Here is a 19847-nt window from a genome sequence, read left to right on the forward strand (position 1 = left end):
GTGGGAGAAAAAGAGCTAAGAAGAAAGCAGCTGTGGTTCAGTTCTTTCAGTGCTTAGTTCAAGATCTTTGACTTCTTTACAGATTATGACTCTGCCATCGCTTAGAAAGTCTGTCCTCACTGTTTGTTAGCCCACCTCTCATCTATCTGATCTGTTTAGCATAAGACCTACCCAGTACTGTGACCTGTTCTCACCCCACCAGCCAGCTCTGATATGGACTCCACACCAACCACCTGTGTTGAGTGGAAAGGCTGACTACTACTGTAGCAAATCAAATAAAATTACTCTTGAGTGACTATGTGTGTTAAAGATACTTTTAGGTACACAGGTCATCACTAGATGACAAGCCGCCTGCTTTTATGTGATCAAGTTAATGGTTACTGCCAGAAGCAAGACATCCCAGACACTTCCTGGTTCGGGTATATTCTAACTAATAATGATGTGAATTGGAACATGCAATTCCAACAGGAGAAAAGATTTTGCTGAAATTACTGTACAGGGATAGATTAATGGTTTTAATATTGATTAATAGCAGAAAATAAAAAGTAGGAGTGGCAAGACACACTGATGCATCTGACACTAATTGCTACAGTCTGTGGTTTCTAAGATAGAAGTTTCCATATACAACATTTGCATCTTTGACAGTTAATTAAATCTCCATATATCACCAAATCCCTCACGATTACACAGAATAATCTGAGGCATTACAACTTAAAAATATTAAAACAGCTGGGTTAATTTTTCCCCTCTTTCAAATACGTCCATCTTTGAGGCCAGGCCCTGGATTTCCAAAAGCAGATCTTTCAACACCTGAGATGGATACAACACAGCCAGCAAGTTTAACTCCTTCAGTGGAGCAAATATAGCTTTCCAAAGCAGAAAGATCTTTACCGTTTCATTGCCTGGATCACATGCAGTCTGTGCAGCAACACTGACAGATTCTATAGTTCAATTTGTTACCACAAAGGGTCTGTTTCTAGAGAAGGCAGACATTCTTTTGCCACTTTTCTCAAGAAATAAAAAAGCTTCTTTAATGTTAAAATGCCAAGCCTACTTTTTAAATTCAACTAAAATCTAAAATCCAAACTTCCTGCTATATCTCCTTTACCTCCTTTGCCTTTGTATGTTTCCAAGCTTGGACTAATTCATACCTGCCTCTTCTACACACAGAGATTTGCAGATCATCTTCTTCAAAGCATCTAAGATACTCAGCTCACACTGCAGAATAATGAGTAGTGAGGACAGCTTCATGGTGAAGTTACTCTTGGTAATTAAAAAGCAAAAGCTACATGGAGCCAACCACGGAAAACAGAAATTACAGTACTCCTTTCTCCATTGCCCACAAAACCCATCATCGTTCTCACGACTCACTACATCAGACCCCTCAAAAAAGCACACGATATGAATAGTTCATGTTACAATTGCACATCTTTAAGCTCTAGCAGGCCTCCTCCACAAGATTCTCCTTCTTGAAAATGTTTCAGTGTACTACAGCTTCTGCAAGAGTCTGTACTCAGCTGAGGTATATGAAAGCAGTGGCATTTTCCTCATGTTTGCACCGATCTCTTGGCCCTCGCTCTGTTTTCTTACTCATGAGGAATTGTTAACAGTGCTTACAGTTCAGTAATTCTTACCGGGTTCAGGCAACCCCCTGCAGGTGGAAACAGAATACCATAAATGTCACTAAGGAAATCTGTAGACTACAACCCCAGAAACCTCATGGGACAGCTAAGTTTCTGCAAAGGACAAAGCTGCTTCAAATGGGCACCAATTTAACAGATGCTTTCTGATTTCTGGTTCTCACTTAAGTTCTCTTGTTCTTTTTGTTTTCTAGAACTTGCCTCCATAGGTAAAGCAATCAATGTACTAGTATAATTGTATTAGTAAAGCTGCGGAGATACAAGAACGTCTATGTGAGGACTATTTTTCACTGTAAGTTACTTTATCCTGGTAGCATGATCACAATTCCAAAATCATTTACCTTAAGATCAACAGATTTCCTTTCAGCATGGAGCTGGAATTGGTTAACACAGATAAAACCAGGAAGGAAATAGCAAACAAAATGAAACACACTAAGTATTGAAAAAGGTATGACTAGAAAAATATGACCTTTTAAACTGAACTGTCCTTCCAGACAACACTTTCCATCTGAAATGTTCAGAGAAGTTAAAAGACTTCTTGTATTTTGTCTGTGAAAAGACTGTTTGAAACAATTGCTTTTTCCCTGCTTTAATTAATTTTCATATTTCACAAAACAAAGTAAGAGTCAGGCACACTATATCTAAGGACTTGAGACCAGATGATACTACAACAGCAAACAGTGCACTAGCAATGTTCCTGCATACAGGGCAAAAAAAAAAAAAAGAAAAAAAAGAAAAAAAGACTGATGCATTTGATAAATTCGTGTCTGTTTTGATGGACAAAAGTAACTTTTGTCTTTCATTAAAGTCAAATATAATACCTGTACACAATAATAAGAAACACAAATGCTGACAGAGCGTGCATCTCTTGATGACTCTGGTTTGGACATTTATTTAAAGGAAGCACAGAAACAGGGAAGAGCAAGTGCTATGCACTTCACACACCAAGGAAGTCTTACATCTGACTTTGACCTGACAGAGGAACAGAAATACAGGATAAAAATCGCTGTGCAACAACATTGCTTTTTCATCGTTAGAGCTCACACTCCTGAAAGGCAACCACAAAAATCCAGAAAAAAAAATCAGTTTTAAGATAAGTAAAGAAATTGAAAGGTCAGACAGTTCCTGCTATGGACAAAAATCAGACCTTGCAGTTCTGAGAAACAACATTCCTCATTCTGCCTCAAGTCGAGGTAAGACAGGAAGAATAAGATTTCCAAATGCAGAGTCTTGAGTTATGAAGTATCCTGAGGAATGTGCATGTGCGTGCTGGAAAGAGAAAACCATTTGTTAAAGCGTAACTCCCAGCAGGACAGATATAATTCAAGACTTTAGAGCTTCTGCAGCATTAATTATTTATTTCTCCCAGTCTGCTCCTCAACTCTGATAGCCAAATTCAAAACCAGCATTTTAGATCACCCACATCTGAACAGGGCCCATCAAGGGAATTAACCTGGCCATTCCGTGCTGCTCCTTTTTCAGCAAATCCCACGGAGGTAGGGAGAGTGGTAACGAGCTCCTGACCGCTCTCCTTTGCCTAGACCCCATGCTTCCACTCCCATCTATAACCAACTTGCAGGTCTTGGTACGTGACAGCTGCCACATATGACTACCACAAGTGTGCATCAATAGTGCCACACAACCTGAGGCTGCATGTACAAGTGACATGTGACCAGACACACTCCTGTACAACATGGGACACCAGCCTTCTGCTCATGTGATGTGTATGTGCTTGTTCACCTGAGGAGGGGAGCTGCTGCTTATGACTCTGGACAACCTTTGTAAAACTGTACGTAGCCCTTCCCAGTTCAAAGACTGGACTCCAGTAAGCTAGATGGCCTGTATATTCCTTCCTTCCACCACTAGGGAAAAGCCCTAGTGGATGTCAAATTTGGCCTGAGCCAGCAGTGTGCCCTTGCAGTGATAAAGGCTACCAGCACAGTGGGCTGCATCAGCAACAGCACAGCCAGCAAGCCAAGGGAAGCTACCCATGAGGCTGCATTTGTGATACTGTGTTCAGTTGGAGATACAAACTGGACGGAGTCCAACAGAGACCCAAAGAGACAGCTACGGGCTGGGCTGGAGCTCTCAACATTCAAAGGAATGGCAAGGGGACTAAGCTTCTTGTAAGAAGAAAAAGCTGAGGGGAGATCTTATGCTGTTTTCAGATACCAAGGGACAGGATATAGAGAAGACAGAGCCAGACTCGGAGCCAAGAAAGGCTGTGAGAAGTCCACCCCTGGCGAGCTTCAAAACTTGATTGGACCATGCCCCGAACAACGTGATATAGCATTGCTGTTAGTCATTCTTTAAGCAGGGCACTGGACTAGAAACCTCCACAGGATCCTTCCAGCCTACGATGTTCTGTGATCAACACAGGACAGCAGCCAGAGCTCACTTCTGCTCCCATTCATTTTAGGAGAAGCAATCTGAGGCCTTTACTGGGTAATAGAAACACAACAAGACATAGGATATGTGAACATGGTTGCTAGCTTGCATCTCAACGTTTTTCCTATTCCTGTGCCCTCTGCCAAATCATGCTGTCTGGAATGCCAGGAAGGCACGTGCCATGTACTGGCTTTCCTGCTCAATTTCCAATTTCAACACCAAAATCAGCCTCACCTGACGTGAGCAAAACAGCAGCAAATAGAAGCCTGTAAATGTACAGGTAAGTTCTCCAAATCTTTCACCCCTGTCACTCATTTATTTACGTGGCATCTACTCAGATTCAACCAAGGAAAGCCATGTGGCTAGATCTCCCTACACTTCATGAGACATTCAGAAGTATGATGTAACTGACTCTTGACAAAAGAGTCAGTTACAAAAGAGCTATGATGATACTGTAGGCTACATGCTTACAACCATATCAAGGGAGAATGAGCTGATGGATTTAAGCTTTCATCACAATAGAAGAAACTTCATTTGTGACAAATATGAAAGGTATGAAACCTAACCTCTAAAAGGGGCTTTTCATTCTCCCTAGGTGCAGGACTGCTCTCTGAAGGGATGCACATCTAAAATGGAGCCAAGCTAAACTCTACCTGATTGTATCTGCTTACCTGCAGTGCAGCCTTCTGCTGTGCTGCAATGTGCTGTTGCTCAGCATGATCACGGAAATCCTTGTTCAGCGGTGATCTTGCAAGTGCAATGCTGCAAAAAAGAACAAGACAGTATGATACATACCACAGAAAAAAATGTGTCCTTGCCATTCTAGCCATAGATTCCACAACTTCCACAGCTCACGATTTATTTGATTCATGGGTTGACAATTGTTAACTATTGTTTGGAATTACTATTTGCTAACATAAGAGAGAAAAGGAAAATGGAGTTAACACAGCTGTATCATTTGACCTAGCATAAACAACTGATGCCAAACTAAACCCAGAACACTCACAGTCCTGAAGCCTGTTGTGGATTTTGCTCGTGGGTGGAGTCCCACTGAAGTTAGTGGAACCACTGGGGTGCAACATTAGACAGTGTCAGCAATTTTTAAAACAACAGCTTTGTGTTTTCACCATTACTCAGTCATTCAGTGACTGTCCTAAACAACTGTGATAAATAGAAGCACTAACAAGAGCTCTGCAGTCTCCAGTATAAGACCAGTTCTTCGGCAGGTGGGCAGTAGATCACTGCTCATGGTAAAAGATGATAGCTTAGAGTATGTAAAATTGATTTTGCTTATCTATCTCAGTGCAGCATACATTAGGTTTCAAATTAAAATTTCTAATAGGTTTTCTTGGGTTTTATCTCTTAAGATTTGTCCACCTTGTTAACCAAAAAAGAAGAAATAAAAAGCAGACTTTTTTTTTCCCCAAATCTATATAAGTAACATGATCAGCCATCCTCCAGATAGAAATCAGTGAGGACTACCATTGGAGCTGTATTGCAAGGCAATTCACAACTACCTCTGAAACTGGCTCTGGAGACTGGTGCTGAAAGCCCAGCTCTCCTCAGTCATAGAGACAAAAGTATGAAGGACAACAATGGATCCAAGCAAACTCATCCACTGACCTTTCCCAGCAGCTTCAATGTCAACAGCTGATTTAGTAAATCAGTTTTTCAGAAGTGGCCACATTCATGAAAAGACCTTTAGCCAAATCTACATCTAGATGCATAATGGAAGCTAAGTAACAATCCTCTGAACAGATTTTATGACAACTATTAAGATAAGCTTCACTGCTGGAGAAAAGTACTACTCAGTTTATTTAAAACATAATATTTTCAGTTATTTTGAAGGTATTTATTTTGCATTTAATTCTGTACCCTCTAACTTTTCAGTATGATTTCTGTAGATAATCTTAAGGCTTCATCATAAGCTGACAATTTTCAAGAGAGGTCTTCTGTTCCTGGATAAAGGACTCCCATATGCCAAGGCCAGAAATCAATGAACTCATTCACCCTTACGCTGGGCATGCCACTATTGTGCTTTAGGTATATCAAGCTTTTTTCTGTCAAGTTTGCAGAATTTCAGTGGTCTCATTTCTGACAACTCTGTGGTCTAAAGCTTTTGGCACAACATCCTTGCCACAGAACTGTCAGCTTCCCAAAAATCACACATCAGCCCACCACACCAATGCAGAAAGTTTGACTGCTGCTTTGTAGGTTCCCCCCAACCCCACCTTCAAAATTAGTAAATTCTAATTCTGCTCACTAGCATATAGTGGTTTTTTTCCTTAAAGAAAAAAGAAAGCAAATAAGCACTCGCTGAAACTCTGCCAGACTTGCAATGAAGTATGGCAACACTGTAGCCAGGAGTCAGGTGTTGTACATAACAGTACAGAATTTCTATTTTCTTCTCTAATCAATAATTTTGCTTGAATAATAACTGTATACAGAGTAACTCAGAGATCTAACTTAGGCGATTTCAAATATTCTGCATGCTTTTTGACAGTATGAAGGAATTAAAGGTGACCTAGAATCTCCTTGAAAAAAAGACACAGGCAGCCCTTAGACTGTATTCAGAGTATTTGACTCTTGTACAGATACTGCAGGTAACACACTGTGTCTAGAATATGGCACTGCACTCATTTCATACTAACCCAAAAGTTCACCTATATCAATTTCTCCACGTAAACCAGCGTGTGATTTTCTAGTTACTGATTTGTGACAAAAATCTCATCTTTTTGTCTTAAATGGGAGAAATTCCCATGACAGCTCCCAAACTCAGATTGGATTATGACACCTTATGGTGCAGAATCATCCTTACAACACAGTGTCTTTACAAGAAGATCTACAGTAACATAAACTGGCTTTATCTTGCACAGAGGGAGTTTCAAGAATAACTCACTCCTTGCCCTAACTGTTCTTCTCTAAACACACAGTACCACGAACCTAATGGTCTGCTGCTTCCATTCCTTAGGGCTTTTTAGCTTAATAATTAAATGCCTTCTCAGTGCCTGCTACCTGATTCTTCTTTAAGGTTGACTTTAATACAGTTGAGTAAGCATATCTGCTTCTCCCCTTCTCAAATGGAAATTATGTAAGCCAAAATTCAGGGTCTGTAAACAATTTTAAATAGTAGTATGTTCTTAAAGTGCAAGGTCTCTCTGACTGGTTATTGAGGATGGTCAGAAAACACTTCTGGTAAGTGTTTATGTAAGTTTACAGCTCACTTGCTGGGTTTTTTTTCCCTTTGATGTAATCAGTGATGTCCAAACAGGTCTAAGAACATAAAATACCTGGCTCCAGGGTGATTTGTGGAAGACTGGTTTTGCATAAGTAACTTTCTCTTCTCCTTGTCTAGTTCTGCCAGGATTGCAACCCTATTTTTATTCTGGAAACCTGGTAGGAATGACAGAAAAATATTAGAGAGATTTACTTGATTTTTGTGGCCCAACTCTAACCTTGTGGAATTAAAAGTCTCTGTACAATATGACATTATGATGAATACACTAATCTTCAAAGCTTTGCACCCATCTGAAAGGCTATTAATAAATAGGTTTCATTTTTCCTTTTCCCATTTTACAACATGAAATAGCTTCCTTAAGCTATCATACATATTAATACATTTTAAAATACAGGTTTCTATCTCAAGTTAGATCCTACCCCTTCCCAATCCAGCTCTGGAGCTATAAACAAGGTACATGATCAAATACTTGCCTTTCAAAAAAAAAGGACACTTACCAGGTTCTAGATTTAAAATGCAGTTACTGAACATACAACTCAACAATAATAATGAAGTAGTATACTCACAGGGCCTAATTTCTCATGCCAGTGAACTCAAACTATAATACAAGTTTTACATATGTAACAGGTAAGAATGAGACAACCACTAAGCTTTCACATGTGCTTATACAAAAAATTACAACCTTTTATTCAATCTATGCAGAAAGGTTTTAGTTTTCATACACTGATGTCCTTACGTACACACACTACCCTTATTCTGAGTATGACCACAATGGAGTACGACCAGTAACGCTAGAACAGAGAAGCAAAATTAAACTGGATGCAATATGAGAATGTGGCCTTTATTTGTTCTGTACATCATTCTCCCAAAGGGACCTTGTATACTAGAGAAGGGGTCAGGAAGTAGAGTGACCGAGGGAATTCTGAAAACGCCTAAAATAGCTGCTGCTTGTGTATTTTCAAAGTTGCCTTCTAAACAAAAATGAGGCAAAACTGCTGCACTTACACAGGACCCTCATATGGTAAAGGTTCTTATTGGGGCCACCAAATAAACCAGACAGACAAGTCCCTGCTGTTGCCCTGTACACCCGGACTGCACAACTGAGGACAACAGCTACAGAGCTGACTCTTACAGACCTCTATGACACTAGGGACACTTCTCACATCAAAAATACATACTTTATCTTATCTCCAATTTGCTGCTATTCTATAAATATCAAGCCACTACACTGTCATTAAAAAAAAAAAAAAGATGTAAAAGTCAAGTTATCTCCTTTATTTCCTCCATACAAAAAGTCAAAGTCATTCTCATTGGAAACTGCTGTGTGTTGTGCCCCTGCCCCCGTCCCGAGTGCTGTTTTAGTAACACCACTACAAAATGGTAGATTGCAAGCTGTTAGGAAGGCCAGACATGGTAACTCCTAAGGGGAGTATTAGCATGTCAAGGTAAAATTATTTCAAATTTATTTTCAGTAGCTGCACTCAAAGTTCATTCCCTTTGAGAGATCTTCTTTTGCTGCTCAATTACATAATCCAATATTCCTTTCATCGGCACGGCTCAATGAAGGAGACAATTATCAGGTAGAAACCTTCAACTCTAAATAATAATTTGCATCCATATTGCCTTGCTATCAAACCTTCACCACCTTCTTTTACTATGGCTAACACATGTACGCCTGAGCCTCAGAGTCCTCAAAAGGAGCAGTCGTCTGACTACATTTCACTGTGGTTTTATGCAAGATCACCCATAATCATCTTTACATTTGTTAACAGAATTTTTAATTAAATTTAATTAATTGCTATTTTCCCATCTGTTAATCTCTCCTTCCCACATGGCATTAGTTCCACTTAAACTCTGTTTTCTGAGGGTATTGATTCAGGTCATCGATGTTTCTCTGCTCTTTAGGTATTGTACACTATCCTTTTTTGAATGCCCTGGCACTTGCAATGAGTTTGAAACATTAAAACACAGCTGAATGAGTGCTCTAAGACATACAAAGGCTGAGAAATCTTGCTAACAAGCTAAGATTCAACACTTCTGAGTTGCAGCTAGCCCAGACTTTACTTTATTGTAAATTCTGGAGACAAAGTTGTAATAGGATGACTGAAGTACTTCTAAGAGGGTCTGACCTAAAGTGATCATGTCTGTATGTTTATTCTACACAGTTTTCAGCCAAAAATCTTAATACTTGACATATTACGCAGCAGCCTTCTGCTAGTGCTTGTTTATCCTGAACTGCATAAATCTAAATGCATGCTTGGAATTTAGATCATATGGTGATTGAGGCAAGAAAAAGGATACCACTTTTTAATATAAGTTGCTGTCAGCTAAAAAATAAAAGACTAAGTATGCCTACATTTATCATGAAGCAGATGGTATGATTCAGAAAGGCTTGAGACATATGTAAGAATAAATTTTAAATGCTGTTTTTAAACTGTGATCAGAAACTGTGCAAGATTAGTGTCTTCTATTTTAGTATGAGTCTTGCTACGGAATCTTACAGCAGAAAGTCTAGAGGGATTCAGAAGAAACCCAAATATTTTTTCTTCCTCTTCTTACCCCTCTACTAAGAGAGGGGTTTTTTTAAAAAAAAAAAAAGTAGTATTTTGCTTTAGAATTCAGACAGCACCCATCAGCAACCTGCTGTACTGCAAAAGTCATTTGTTTAAGAGAATTTGTTAATGGTAAGTAGAAAAAAGCCTACTTGAGAAAATGGAGGAGGAGATCCAACACATACATGTTAGTGCTCCTCAGCTGAGCAAATGTGAAGTTCCTACAGGTATTTTAAACTTTTTTAAAATGCAAAGTAAAACCTGTTCATTTAAAAGTTAACAATGGAGTGGGCAGGACATGAGAAACCCATTTTAGAGACAAAATCTGTCATCCTTGCAAAATAATTCATCATATCTGGCAATACATAAGCGAGACTTCCATTTAGATTCTTCCCTGCTCAGAGCCCCAAAGTGCTTCCGTAAAGACCGACTTGAAACAGCTACAGAAGTTTCCTGCTTCAATTATAAAGAAAGTAGTTTTTCATCTGAAAATTTGATACGTCTGTTCTGCTTTCTAGCACTAAAAATGCAGACGTGCAAAAAAAAGTCGTCCTTAGTATAGACCGGATTCTCATCTGTGAAAGGAAGTGTAGATTTTCAAACACAGCAACTTCTTGATAAAGCTTTAAGTTTAGACTTCCCTTAACTGGTCCTGACACAAAATGACCCTTTCAAGGCAGCTAAATAGATTAATAGCAATGTCCAGGTGTCAAACCAAGCACCTGGATCGTCAGATTACTCTCTAAGGCAGCAGATTCAGGACATTTAAAATTTAAACCTATTCTTTCTGACACGTCTATTTCTGATATCAAGCATTGTATTATGTGCTCTGTGCAGGAGCTAAAAGTTTACTTGCACCAATGTTTTGCATGTGAAAGGCAGAAAATTAGAGGAAGCTGAAGCCTTGCTGAGTGATACTAGTAGCTTTAAGAGCTCACAGCAAGCTTTGATCTTTAACCCAATCCTGACACCTAATGCTACCGCCCTACCTCACTGCTATCTATGTCAGTTAGTTCTACTAGCTAACTGCGTGGCAAGAAACAGTATTACCTTTATCTACTTTCAAGTTCTTGCTTTTCATCTCGTATCTTTTCCCTGATCTGTTGGTTGCTTCAAATTCACAGTATGTGTAAGTTTTTTCTAATATGCATTATTTATCATTTGTCCATAGGTGTGTAACGGAACAAGAGTCCTCTGACACTTTGTGTTCAAGATACACTTCTACTTGGAAAAATGGTTTCAAAGCTGAATGTCTACTCTAAGGTCCATACATTAAAAAGCACTGTCACAGCACACTGTTCTGTCTGCTCCATTCAGAAAGCATTTCACAGCAATTTCTTTATGAAGTGCATGCTGTCATAAATAGTAGCCTTCATGAAGTGAGGCAGCAACCTCTTAAACAGCAGAATCTAAAGACCTTATTAAACACACAGTGCTTGAGAAAAAGGATGGAGTAACTGTAATTTGATTTCCTCTTCTGCTTATGACTTCTGGCATCACAAAACATCATCTAATAGCCTGTGCTGCACATCAGTACTTTTCAATAACAATTTACATTCAGATATGCTCTCATATACGCTGTGTGACAATGAAACAAAAGGCATATTAGTAATTTGGTAAATTAACTGGAATTACCAAAAGATATTTTAATATTTTGTCTGTCCCTCCAGAAAACAGCTACATGCACAGCTGAGTGTGAGTCATTAACTGCTTTATGATCGCAAAGTTCTCCAGGATAGAGATATGCTACAGCCCTCAAGTACTATGCCTGCACACAGATCAGACTCCAATGCAGAGCAGCAAAGTCTGTAGATGATGACATAATTCAATGCAGAATGGCACAATCCTTTTTAACACAGACTCAGTGAACAGAATGCTAAATCTAGCTGCCCAGACTGTGTTACATGAATGTGCTCACATACTTTTAGGCCAAAAGGATAAACAACCACCAGGACAGAAAGAGACCTTGTAGAATTGCTACAGCCTGAAGCTTAGAATTCTGTACGTATTTCAAGAGCTTGGTTCTTCCAACATACCAGAATTCTTCCTTTCTGAAAAGTTCAGCCCTGTCTGAAGCAGGACCTGTATTTCTTCCACCTGTGGTGGCCTAAAGGAGAGCTCCTTCCTGAGCAGTCACATTTCTCTCATCTCAGAGGGCTTCCCCTAGGAGAACTCACACATGGAGTCTTTAATTTAGTAACACACAAGGTATGCTCTGACCTTGCTATGCACAAGCATTACAAGAGCAGCCTTATTAATGCATGTTGTGTAAGTACTGTGAAGCGTTGCTGCAGAAGCAGTGTATTACCAAGCACCTGAAAGTAATTTCTGTAATTTAGAAGCTGATTCCGCCTTCCCCCCGCCCCCAAAATGTACCACTCTGGTCTATGAGTTCATCCTGTGGACAATACACACACAGCATGTTAAAAGCTTTTCCATTTTTTTAAAATGCTGTAATCAGTCTCATGCAATCAGTGCAATCAGTTCCATGTGGTACTAACAGCCTGAAGTAAGGCTTTTGTTCAATTCTATTTGGTTTTGCTGCACTCATATGCAGGTCCTCATCTTTGAAATTCTAACCAAAAGAGTGCTTTCCTAAGAGTCCAATGAATTAAAGAAAGTTCAGTCCATAAAATCTTAACCTTTGTAGTCCAAGTCTGCAATTAACAGAAAACCCAATTAACTCCTAGGAAAATACCCGGTACTGATCAACGGGAAAGAAACAACTTGGTACAAAAAATTACAAACAGTCTGTCTGTGTAGAAGACTAATGTTTAATTAATCCTTACAGTTTGGAGTAACTGCTACCATTCATAACCCTTTCAGTGAGTGTTTCAGTAAAACCCTATTCTTTTTTTTTTTTAAGACGAGGGAAATGAGAGAATGAATTCCCTGAACAGTACCAATACATGTGCAAGCTGAAAATGCAGTATTTGTCTCAATCATTTTCACTACTAGACTGCATCTGGCCAAGAGAAAGATAGAGAGGCCTGGAACTGTCGCTCATGTTTACCTGTTCCTTTCTAATTTTCCTAAATGTATTATTTATAGGCTCATTCCGGTGACTAAACTTGATAGTGTTTCTTGCCTGTTTAGTGCAAATAATTTTTGTATGATAATTAAACAGTTCCTTTAGTGAGTCTTTAAAGGGTATCCCAAAGTATAAAAGCAGATTCCAAGGCTCTATTAAGTTATAAGCCTCTGGAATGTGGAGGGAAGCAAAGGCATTCTGGCACTAAAATCCCATCCTACTTCTCAGTAAATTCACATACTTAAGAAAAAGTAGCTTTTAACTCTCTCTGACAACATTCTATTCCTTGCAATGATGCTGACTTGGTATTCACAGAATAAAGCAAGATTTACCATTGCATACCAAAAACTTCTCAGAGTTAAAATTTGCAAACAGACAACTATCTGCGATCTGTAGTACTCCTCTCTCAACACTTTACAAAAGCTCAATGAGCATTACAAAAACTACCTTCTTTTCGTCAAGTAGCAAGTCAAATCTGTCTTTTGGACCAACACATTTCTTCTGTATTTGTTCTGAAAGCAAAGGGCCATTGTGGGAGGGGAAGAAACCCACAGGGGAAGGGTGATCTAGTCCCCCTTCAAAGTATCAGCACTTCAGAATTAATTACACCCAGCTTCGTGGGACTGCTTTCCCGGGTAAGGACACTCCCGCACAACTGTGCAGGAAGAAGTCTCAGGTTGCTGGCAAACTGAATTCTGAATTCATTTCTCCTAAGTAGTAAGTGAAGAGCCATACCTGAGAAGCTTCCTTCTCAGCTCTTCCGTAGAAGAGACAAGCCTCAGAGTTCCACTAAGATTTCCAGAAAACACCTCTAGAGGGCGATTTAAGACCCTCCTTCAATTTACCGTGTGACACCCCCCCCCCCAACCCGACCCTCAGCTCCCTCTAATGCACACGCCTTGGCTGGATAGATGGACCGTTTCCACGTCTTGGACGATTTTATGGATGCAATTCAGATGCATCATCATGTGAAGAAACATTTCATCGGAGTTAGCGTTATGATTTTATTTGGCTTTTTGTCCTAGGACTGGCCACTTGCTATCCATCTTTGACAGCTATTACTGCCTGGGTCTTGCTGCTGCCATCACGAGATGGAATATATTAGACTTCTGGCAGTTCCCTGACGCTGAGGGCAAGAGATGCAAGTTATGTTCAATGCTAAGCGTTGTAAGTGTCTGAAATATGCTTCAATAAATAACCACACCACCACAGGCACGACAGGTACTTCACAACCCGAGCATGAAGGAACGCACAGTAACGCAGAGCTCCCCAGCCATCAGCACTCTTTTTCAACCATTTAATGTATGTGTTTTCTCCCAGAACGCTTGCTCACATTCTGCCACTTTCAGGCCCACCTTCCTGCCTCTCTTCTTTTCGCTCTTTCTAGAAAATAAAACTTACAGTTTTGGTGACTTCATTGACATTTTGCACATAGTCTTTCCCCTTGAATACTTAGATTAAAACCTACCTTGTCCTGAAGGATTTGCTGCCATCCTTCAATTTTCAGCCCTAGTTTTATTCAGCTGCAGTTCAAATCTTTTAACCCCACAAATATCTGCAAAACAGGCACAATATAAGATAAACAAATTCCTTTAAAAGAAAAGCTTGGATTTCATTCTGCTATAGATTTCATAAATGTGGCAACTGTTACAAAGCATAAGCCAAATACACCACGTGTATTGCTTAAAATACGTAATACTATTTATATTGTTCTGACCGAAACTTTTAGCTTGAAACATCAACAGTTGTGATCAATTCTTTTTCATATTCTAGTAAGCTAAGGATAACCTTTACAGTCATTCTGGAGTCATACACACTTTTTCCTAACAGAACTTCTTCCTGACAACGTGTGTCGGACGGCACTTAAGGCTCCTTAAATGTAGAGCCCTGAAAGACCTCAAGTTCAGGCTCTAACTCAAAAAAACTGATTACTTGAGGAAAGAAAATTTAAATCCCAGCTACAAGGCCTGCTGAAGGTTACCATCCTCACAGCTGTGGCAAACAAAAAGGGATGCCCGCTCCTCAGCCATACGTCACCTCGGGCCACCATCAACTTCTTGATTCCATTAAGGTGCCGGACCGTGAAACGCAGTGGCGAAGGGCTCCAGCTCAGCCGGGTGGAGGGGAGGGATGGGAGCACGGAATCCTGCGGGAAACGTGAACCAGGAGCCTCAGTCGGATTTCAACGGCAGACCAGGAAACAGCTGCGCCCCGGAACTGCGGGTCCCTGAGCAGCAACGCGAGTGCAACGACGCCGTTAATTCAACAGCAGCATTCAGCAGGAGCAGCGAGGCCGGTCAGAACGCGCTCCTCCAACAGGCACGGTCTGACCGGCACCGCGGCCGCGGGCCGCGGAGAAGCGCCCGGGGAGGCCGGGCACCGCCGCCCCCGCTGCGGCCCGCCAAGGTCCACGGGGCCTCACCTGCCGGCGGGCCCGCAGACACCGCCGCCGCCCGGCAGCCTGGCGGCGCTCGGCCGAGGCTGTCCCGGGGCGGGAGGCGGGAAGGCCCCGGCGGGAAGAGGACGGGGAGCCACGCTCGCGGGAGCGGGATCTCCCGTCGCGGCCTGCCCCCCGCCCGCGGGAACGGACTCTCCCGCTCACCTTCTCCCCCCCGCCTACAACAGACGGACTCTTCCGCTCGCGCTCTCTCGCCCGGCCCGGCCCGGCCCCGCCCGGCCCCTGCCCTCCCGCCGCCCACCTGCCCGCGGGCTCCCGCTCCTTCCCTGGCTCCCCGCCCGCCCCTAGCCGCAGCCCGGCGGCCTCACGGCCATCCCGCCCCACCCCCTCCCCAACTTGGCTCTCCCCGCCCAGCCCCGCCGCAGCCAATGAGTTCGCGGCACATGCTCATGACGTACAGACTGCGCGACGACGCGCCCCTCCACCCGCGCCGTCTATCTCCTTCCCGGGAGGCGGCGAAGGGCGTCACGGCGCGTAGTTTGACGGACAGGTCGGAGTGGCCAGTCCGCTTCAAGCGGGGTGAGGACGGACCCGCCCCCGCCTCGCTCTGGGGTCGCCAACGGGCGGTATCTAGGCAACGGGCAGGGCCGGCGGGTGGGGTCGGTATGGTGGCCGGGCTAGGCCGCGCTGCGGGGCAGGCGTTTCCACAGGCCTCCTCTGCCGGTGCCCTATGCTGGGCTGAGCTGAGCTGAGCTGGGCTGTGCGGGGCGGAGTCTGGCTGAAGGCGTCGGGGCCAGAGCCAGAGGATAGGGGCTTGCACATGGCGAGGCTGAGTTAGGGCCCAGGAAGCGTTCAGTCCAGGCTTTAAACTGCGTTTCTGCTTCGCGGCTCCTGCAAGGGGCATCAGCCCGGGCACGGGAGGGGTTCAGGAGCAAGTGTGAGGATCCCCCTGGCATCACACTAAGGAGATTTCAGGCATCAGCATAGTTCGATGAAAAAAAAGAAAAGTAGAAGGGAAGGGTTGCTTAATTTTTTATCACAGCCACGGAGTCTGAGTTTGAACACAGCAGGAATGATTATTTGGCATGAATTCCAGAAAGGGTTGTGCATTCATGTTACTAATGCATGGTTTGTTTTTGAAATGTCAAGCAGCAGCTTTGTAAACGAGAGTATCTTTTTGTAAGTGATCAAGTCTGTCCTGGAGGATAAACCTGAGTCTCAAACAGCAATCTGTGACTTTTTATTTTACGTCCTTGTGGTTAAAATACTGCAGTTTGACTCAAACCGAGCTGAGTAGTGATTTGAACTGTGGCCCTTAACAGCTGTACCTCTGATCATGCATGAGTAAAATCAATTCTTAAGAACTGCAATAAATAAATAATACAACAGGCTGCAAACAGATGGGGCCAACACTGACCTCTGGCTAGCCAAGAAATCAGTCACATTGCCTATTTAAGTTTTATACGCAGGGTTTTTTTTAAGGCAGTAAACAGTTTTGATGAAAGAAAGGCCTTTTTTTATAACCAAATTTAAAGATAAGTACAGAAAATAAGTTCCTTTTTTTTTAGCGAGCCTTAGTTCATGATGTCTCTAGTTGGATATGCTTTTACTGCAGGATATTAAACTTTTTAATACTGAGATTTTGGTGGTGTACATAACAGGCATTTCTGAGCAAATGACACGTCAAGGACAATCTTGGATCTGGTAGTCAAACCTTCGGTACACTGCAGGGCACTTCGTTTCATCTGCTTCCTCTTCCATCAGGTCTTAGAAGTCCATAACCTCATCACTCTCCAGGCTTAAAGTTGGAAAAGGGCTTATTAAATAACTGTTGTTTTAGTTATGATGGAATTATTTATATTGGTAAGAACGTACACAGGGTGTACACAGTGCTAAATGCCACACAAGTCCGTTAGCTTGGACAAGCAAATATATACATAATTGTTGAAGGCAATTAGCAGTTTTTTAAGATCTGCTGCAGCCAGCTATACTGGATGATGCAGAAATAAATTACATTTTTGAGACTGTAAAGAATGTATAAAAATCCTATCAGTAAAATAATTAACAATTGATTCATTTGACTTAAAATACTGTGCATTAGTATTATGCATACAAATTCTGTGCGATAGGGAATGTTCTACTAACCAAACATGCTGTGTGTCCATGCATTTATACTTACTTTTCAAAGCCTCGCTAAGTGTGAAAACTGTATAGCTGAACAAACTTATGTCTAGAGACTTGTGATGTCCAGATTTAGAATTTGGTTACCTAGTTAGTTTGCCTCGTAAAACCAGTCTCCGTGTGTTTGTGCATGTTATTGAAAACCCAAACCAGCACCTGAGCAACCAGCAAACATCTGACAATCTCAGGGAGTTTTCTGTTTGCTTTAAAGCTGTGTTAATTAATACTGTGGAACGCAAACATTGCTGCCTTTCCCACATAACGGGCATTATTTTCAACTCTTCTCTTTGCCTGAACAGCTGATTGAGCGCCTTCCCTCCTTCTGATGTTTTGGGCCTTTTTTTTTTTTTCATTTCTGTAATTTCTCATTGTGCCTCGAGAACTGTCAGATGTCCTATTTTTTTTTCCTTTTAATTATTCTCTCTTGGATGATCCGCAGTCCATTTTACCTAGACATCTTGCTTGTAATCCTTAACTGCTAAGAAGCATTGCGAGTGAAGGGCAGCGCAGTGCCCAAGCTAATAATCCTACCTGGTGCATTTCTCTGCATTATGCCAGGACTGAGCATGTAAGTGATTCTGAAAAGCTGCAGTTTGAGACAGACAGGCTTAGCTGCTGGGCTCTTCTTTGACACAGCTAACGCTGGTAAGAAGAATTAAGTAGTGGACAGTGGTCCTTGGGCGGACATCAGGAAAGGAAGGTAGGAAAGGAAGAGCTGGCAGGGCAAGGAGGAGGAGTCATGAGCAAGGAAACTCAGCTGCAGAGAGGCTGGGACTCATTAATTCTGCAGGTCTGTACAAGTGTGATGAAAACTGATCATAGTAGTAACTTTGAGTATCTCTACCAAAACATGGTCCTGCCTCAAGTCAAATGATCCTTTGGCTTTGGGAGGAGTTTCATATCGGTAAATTAATTTCCTCCTTGGGTTGTAGAAACAGGAAGGAATGTAGCCCTTGAAACGAATGGGGTCTAATCTCTCATGCATCAGAATACTTTCATTTTCCCTGAAATTCCTATTCTTGTTCACCATAATCAAATAAGAAACTATAAAGTACAACATTTGTAGCGTGCCTGTTGGAAAGTCATTACAAAATCTTCAGTTTAAAAAAAGGCTCTTCTTGAACATTGCCTCACAAATCTGGCCATGCTGGTTCTTGAGCCAATAAAATGCTGGTTTTCAGGCTGGCTGTTCTTGTCATCTCGGTGTAGAGGGAGCTGTGTATCTCATTAAATAAACAAAAGCTGTGTTAAATTGGATGTGATACTGAATGATCATAAACTGCAATATTTCAGAATTGCCGTGGGCAGTTCTTTTCACTACAGGCTGCTTGCAGTTGACAAAGCTGAGGTAAAACAGTGATTTACTCTTTTTTTTCTTTTTTTCTTTTGCCTAAGTGAAAATGAGTGGTGCAGCATGTCTCCTTGGCTTGAGCCAAGATCTTCCAGAACAGTGCTGTTACTTCCAGCTGGCAGTGCTACTCATACAGATCCATTCTAAACACTTCCTTTTATTTCTGTCTTTATTGTGCATGTCACAAAAAAACCCCCAACCAACCAACCAACCAACCACCCAACCAAATTAGAATGTTTTGAAGAGTCTTTAAACATTTTAGTTGGATTACTTTTGTATATCCAGTTGCCTCAAGATACTGTATCCGTAGTTGTAGTGCTTCTCCATGGTTGGACTTCTCATTTTTCATTTGATAGTCATTTAGCGCAGACTTCCACTGTTTCTCCCAAGTGCCCTATCTTCCCACAATCCTGTTTATTGCTTCCCCATCAAACTTGACAGCTTTGAAGGCTTTTGATTCAGCAAAAGCTTACCCATTAGCTTAAATGCATGCATGAATAGTGCTGTTGACTTGAAAGTGATCCCATCTCTGTACAGAGTCAACAAGCACGTGTGTAAGGTTTAACTGGGTCGGGTCAAAAGCCTGCTCTCTTCAATCTCTGCAGTACAAGACATGAGCTGTAGTAGCATAGGGAAGGAAGGTCCTTTTTCCAAAAGACGGCTGGATTTCAATTTTTTTACATCCTCTAGAATGGTCTTCTTTCATACTAGTTTCATATGTGCTAATGTGCAGACAGACACAAACGTTATCCTTTCCAAGTAGAGCACGGGGGGAAAAGATAAAGTGGTCAAGGAGAGGCTGGTGACAGTGGGGAAAAAAGCTTTTACTGCCATTGACCTGGCAAAGAAGCCAAGCCTGACAGTCTGGCTGGTGTGGCCTCCAGCCTACCTTAGAGTTTGTTGTCTGTACTGTCTGGAGTGTGCTATGGAGAAGAATCCTGTAATTTAGGCTTTAAATAGAATACTTGATGAAAAGCAGGTAGGTTTTACATGTCTGGTCTAGTAAATAAATTTCAACCTGAAGTTAGCGTCCTGCTATTTATTGTAAACCCTGATGTCATTTTATGT

The 19847-nt window shown here is 41.7% G+C and overlaps 1 protein-coding gene across 4 annotated transcripts; it reads right to left on the reverse strand.

Annotated features, from left to right (window-relative positions):
- Window positions 1–2506: 2506 nt before the first annotated feature.
- Window positions 2507–15641, reverse strand: INIP (INTS3 and NABP interacting protein). Of its 4 annotated transcripts, XM_075526471.1 has the most exons (7): window positions 15549–15641; window positions 14887–14995; window positions 14318–14404; window positions 7319–7421; window positions 4700–4790; window positions 2788–2909; window positions 2507–2688 (listed from the first exon to the last, which is right to left on the reverse strand). In XM_075526471.1, exons 3-6 carry the CDS (start codon window positions 14340–14342, stop codon window positions 2814–2816), a joined length of 315 nt encoding a protein of 104 aa, XP_075382586.1. In that variant the 5' UTR covers window positions 14343–14404; window positions 14887–14995; window positions 15549–15641; the 3' UTR covers window positions 2507–2688; window positions 2788–2813. The 4 variants fall into 4 exon arrangements, with proteins under 4 accessions (XP_075382586.1, XP_075382584.1, XP_075382587.1 ...); XM_075526469.1 differs by having other exon boundaries at window positions 2507–2909; XM_075526472.1 differs by having other exon boundaries at window positions 2507–2909; window positions 14831–14995.
- Between the last annotated feature and the right edge of the window lie 4206 nt (window positions 15642–19847).

This window comes from Mycteria americana, chromosome Z, assembly GCF_035582795.1.
Source record: "Mycteria americana isolate JAX WOST 10 ecotype Jacksonville Zoo and Gardens chromosome Z, USCA_MyAme_1.0, whole genome shotgun sequence".
NCBI lineage: Eukaryota > Metazoa > Chordata > Aves > Ciconiiformes > Ciconiidae > Mycteria > Mycteria americana.

Coding starts and splice junctions, on each gene's coding strand:
- INIP (XM_075526471.1), bottom strand. CDS start 14,342: ATGGCAGCAAATCCTTCAGGACAAG. Junction 7,422..14,317: donor AGCAAATCCTTCAGGACAAG/GTAGGTTTTAAT, acceptor CATTCCTACCAG/GTTTCCAGAATAAAAATAGG. Junction 2,910..4,699: donor AGCAGAAGGCTGCACTGCAG/GTAAGCAGATAC, acceptor TTCTCTTTCCAG/CACGCACATGCACATTCCTC.